The sequence below is a fragment of the Colias philodice genome, chromosome 2 (assembly GCF_061535455.1).
Source record: "Colias philodice isolate Cphi_HAF_F1 chromosome 2, ilColPhil1 Martin Lab GWU primary, whole genome shotgun sequence".
NCBI classification, from domain to species: Eukaryota; Metazoa; Arthropoda; class Insecta; order Lepidoptera; family Pieridae; genus Colias; species Colias philodice.
Genome location: NC_143087.1, coordinates 5,282,252 through 5,287,254, shown reverse-complemented (window position 1 = coordinate 5,287,254; position 5,003 = coordinate 5,282,252). Strand labels below are relative to the sequence as shown.

The window sequence follows — 5,003 nt, the reverse complement described above, 5'->3', positions numbered from 1 at the left end:
AAAGAACTTTCAGCTCGTATTGAACATTTTCAACACAGTCTAATAAAGTTAATTTTTGCAATTCTTCCATTGTTTTATTTATTAATCCAAATCCATTCCAAATCCATAATCAGAAAATTTTAAAGTTCTGTAATTAGTACAGAACTTTAAAATTTTCTGATTATACTGTAGCTTTGTTTATAAGACGTTGGGCACTCGAGTGGTTTTGACTGATCATATTACTTGCTCTGTGGACTGATCACGTGATCAAAGTACTGCGAGTACCTTAACTCGAAAACGCCAGTGCCACAGAGCAAGTAATAGTGAGCACTGGCGTGGTGCTCACAGTAGAATATGGCGGCGATTAATGACGTCATAAATTTCCCTAGGGTACTGCGGGAGTATACTGGCAGTCCATAACGGAACGAATTTTTCTACAGTGATAGCACTGTGCAGTGCATATCGGAAGACACCCTATATCTAATACACTGGAGATTGCACTATGACCATTAACTTGTAACAAGAAAATATGACGTTGAGTGACGCCTGTATGTTTTTTTATCCCTTTCACACCAACTTGCCAAGTTCGTAGTTAGACTATTCGTTAAAAGCTTCTTGATATAAGCTTCTTGGAAAATAGTAAAGGCATTATAAAATCTTAAACGAAAGTCCAAAATATATTATTTCCTCTGTGCTAATCAAGGAATCTTTTAAATGACAGTGACACTTGACAGTGACATATTAAATCTGAAGACTGTCGGTTTCTAATCGAAAATGACCGGGGTGTAAATGTCATTTTTATTAAAAATATTTATATTTACAAGTTAAATTTCTTATAAGTTTATAAAATTTTGTTCATTTAAAATGGCAACCAAAGTAGCTATAGTCACAGGTGGAAACAGAGGGTTAGGTTTTGAAATTGTTAAAGGATTATGTCAAAAGTTCGACGGTGTTGTGTACCTCACAGCCAGAAACGAAGAAAGAGGTCAAAAAGCAGTTCAGGATCTAGAACGAATTGGTTTGCGACCGCATTTCCATATTTTGGACGTTACAAGTGATGAATCCGTTGAACAGTTTGCTTCCTTTATAAGATCACAGCACGAGGGCATTGATGTTTTCGTAAACAACGCGGGTATACTTGATTTTGATAAAGCTGTTTCTTCCTTCGATGATGCCAAAAAACTTCTTGATACAAATTTTTACAGCCTGCTAACGATAACGAAATTTTTATTTCCTCTTTTGACACATACAGCTCGGATTATTAATATCAGTAGTGACTGGGGTCTCTTATCGAACATCAGGAAACAGAATTGGCTGGATACATTGATAAAAGATGATTTAACTGTTGATGAGATTTTACAATTTGTGGATGAATTTTTGCAAGCTGTAAAGAATGGTAAAAATGGATTTCTTTCATTCGCTGGTCACTATAGTGATTATAAGGTTTCTAAAGTAGCCATGTCAGCTCTGACTTTTGTACAGCAAAGGGAATTTATCAAGCAGGGTAAAGATGTATCTGTCAACTGTGTCCATCCGGGTTTTGTAAAAACCGACATGACTAAGGGCATGGGAGATTTTTCTCCTGAACGTGGTGCTAGAGCTCCTTTGTACTTAGCGTTAGAAGCTCCACAATCCCTTAAGGGAACCTTCATTTGGCATGATTGTCATCAAGTCAACTGGGATGATTGAATATATGTTACTTATTATTGTTTCAATCCTGTGATAATATTTAGTGTCACAACACTTTAAACTTAATAATATATGTTTTTTTTAGTTTAAATGTGTTTCCTTTATAATTATTCCTGGATGTAACCGGAAATATTCTAGGTAGGCTTTAAATTTAGAATTTCTTTTATTAGAAATTTCTTATTAGAATCAAAGAAATATTTCATAGTACAATTTCCATCCATTTAAAATTATGAATTATTTTTATTCAAAATGCAGTTGAAAATTTGTAAAGTAAACAAAGAGAAATTTGAATTTATAGATTAATTATTTGTTTCTTTTGACTTTACTTTCGATCTGCATTCAAATCTATTTTCGTAGTATATTTATAAAAATAATCTATGACCACATTTTAAAATTTGTTGCCAATATCTTTCCTAATTACGGTAAATAACGTACCAAAACTAAAATTTATTTATAACTAGTTAGATTTCCGCCCGCTGCTTCGCCCGTGTTTTGGGATTTCTGGAATAAAAAGTGTCTTAAATTCTGGGTCTTCAGCTTACCTAGGTACCTACATATCAAATTTCATTGTAATCGGTTCAGAAGTATTTTCGTGAAAGAATAACAAACATCTATCCATACTTAATATTAGGATGAATGTTCGATAGCCGCGTAGTTTGAAATGCATGAAATCAAACGATGTGTAATTGAATCTTTAAATGTGCCACGCGAATTCCTCTACGGCCGAAACCACGTGCAAATTGCAAAAGCAAGTAGGTAGGTATCTTATGCTTAATGCATTGTTATAATCTTTCATGAATTATATTACAAGTAAAAACTAATATGGCGTGCACTCCTTCACTACTCATATGAAGTTATGCATTCCAATTAAATATTTTATTGATCAGAAGTTGAAGTGCCTGCAGCTGGGCCTTTAATATTATTCTTTCAATTAATAATAATAGTTAAAAAAAACTAAAAAACACGCTTTTTGTAGAAAACCGAACTAAAAAATAGAAAATTTTTATCAAATTAGTGTATTGTCATCGGTCCTCAATAAATCTACAAAGTTTGAACGAAATCTGGCCGTTTAAAGTGGGTCAAAATCGCGCCCAAAGAAGTCGGTTACAAACATACAGGTGAAGCTAATATAAAGCGTGTAAAAATGGGTTATCGTAAGGTCGCTTGGGATTTTATCACGACGTGGACACCCTGGGCACCTGGGACAGTTTCATGTTATGAATCTTCAATTGTTAGGTATAGTGTCAGCGTAATACACATCTATACTAATATTATGAAGCTGATGAGTTTGATTTTTTGAACGCGCTAATCTCGGGAACTACTGGCCCGATTTGAATAATTCTTTCGGTGTTAGATAGCCCATTTATCGAGGAAGACTATAGGTTATTTATTATCATCTCGCTAAGACCAACAGGAACGGAGCACTGCGGGTAACACCGCTGAGCACAGCTCGTAAAAAAATTAAGTATGAAATAACAGTAGGTAGCAACTAGATACGCACGAATTGTTATTTTGGCATCATATTTATTTACGATATTTTTGTATAGAGACATTGTTTACAATTTGGTATCTATTATATTAAAGTATAAACAACTTTTGATATCATTATCAACTTTATACCTACTCGTAGAAACCTACCTAGTTATGTAAACGGGCATATCATTATTTTTCTTTTTTGTGATTAATCATGAGTTAAATAAAATCAGCGTTTGTAATAAAAAAAATTTATAGCATTCTGCCCGCGCCTTCTCCACTACATTTTGGACTTTCGAAGAAGAGGCAAAACAAAACTTTTCAGAAATCTCTAGATATTATTTTTAAGACCGATAACAAGTCGTTTAATTGTAACTATGTAGGTACCTACCTATATTTTAATCGCGACATTTTTCCCCGTTGAGGTAGTTAGATACATGTGTGAAATATTTAAGAAACATCCTAAAATTATTTTTCACAAACAAAATGTAGTTGAGCCTGTGGTTGAGCCTTATAATATCGGTCTATTGCCTATAAATATTTATCAAAATCAGCCCAGTGATTAATTACATAATTTGAAGATACCAATGTGAATCAAATCTAAAAATAATTTTTATTTAAGTTGAGTTGGTCTCAATCTTAGTCTCAATATCTTCAAGACAGAATATGACAATGGATTCTCAAGGAAATAAAAGAAATACTATATAACTAACAATCTACCTAATAAAAGTTGAGAATTAGGCAGCTTTGGCCCTGGTAATCTGGTATTATTGAGCTGAATGATGAGGTACCTACTGAATGCAAATGACTCGGCTAAAATATTTTATATATTTTTAAAAGCCATCTACCTAGCTAGCTTTCTCACCTTATTATTTGTTTTTCTATATTTCATTATTAACCAAAGCGCGTCATAAGTAATGTCCATTGTTCGCTTACTCAAATTCATAGATACTGCTCTTTGCTCAAGTTCTTAAAGCCATATATTATTATCAGATGGTAAGATTTTTTTATTGAGGTGTTCTAATTCCCCAAAATAAATTAGTATTATAACATATACCTGCTAGCCAATAATCTATTTGAAATTTAAATACATCCGCGCGGATAATGCTGCGGGAAACAGCTAGTATTACAGGTTTAAAACATGTCATAGATACAAATAAATCTCATTAAGAATTTCTATTGCATTTGAGTATTTTGTATGGATTCACTCGTTTCTTACATACATAATTGTATTAAGAAATCGTAATGGTGGACAGGGTAAGGGGTGGTGCACAACCGGCTTATCGCCTAATACGCATGCAACAACAGAAGCCTTTATATGGCTGTGTGGGCGTTTATTTATTTGAAGCCATTTTCTAGTGTGTTAACGGGTTAAGTATTTAAAAACTGACACTCCATTCTTTTTACTTTTACAACTAATAACGTAAACTTGCAGACGTAGACTATATCAGAGTCTACGAATAGAAGAGATAATAGATAAATTTATTCCCTCGGATTTCATAAAACGCTGACGTTATCCAGAGTATTACTAAGCATGCTTCCATAACTAGTCCTCTTAGGTAACTAGCTTCTACCTACCAAGCGTAGTGAATAAGGCAAATTACACCCAAAATTATATTAGTCTAGTGTGGAAAAGTTATAATAACCATGGCTCTTATAGTCGCACTGGCAGCTCTGCTATTTCTAGGGGAGACCGGGTTTGGTTGTCTCACGGGTTGGTTGTCACAGCGGTCGAACTATCGAATGTCTGTTGAACAGCGTGGCAAGAGCGATACAGTGAAAACGCTGTCCCAACTTCGCGTCAGACCGCTCCGATCTGCCGTGAGGGCCTCACACGTGTTTATTGTTTTCGCACAGCAAAA

General features: G+C 34.2%; 1 protein-coding gene across 1 annotated transcript; it reads left to right on the top strand.

The window, feature by feature from the left end:
• The first annotated feature begins 728 nt into the window (after nucleotides 1–728).
• On the top strand, nucleotides 729–1,759 carry LOC149490409 (carbonyl reductase [NADPH] 3-like). The gene has a single exon (XM_089710897.1). It carries the CDS (start codon nucleotides 844–846, stop codon nucleotides 1,666–1,668), a length of 825 nt encoding a protein of 274 aa, XP_089567023.1. The 5' UTR covers nucleotides 729–843; the 3' UTR covers nucleotides 1,669–1,759.
• Nucleotides 1,760–5,003: the final 3,244 nt, after the last annotated feature.

Bases quoted from the DNA above. Each gene is read 5' to 3' on its own strand.
- LOC149490409 (XM_089710897.1), top strand. From the start codon at position 844: ATGGCAACCAAAGTAGCTATAGTCACAGGTGGAAACAGAGGGTTAGGT.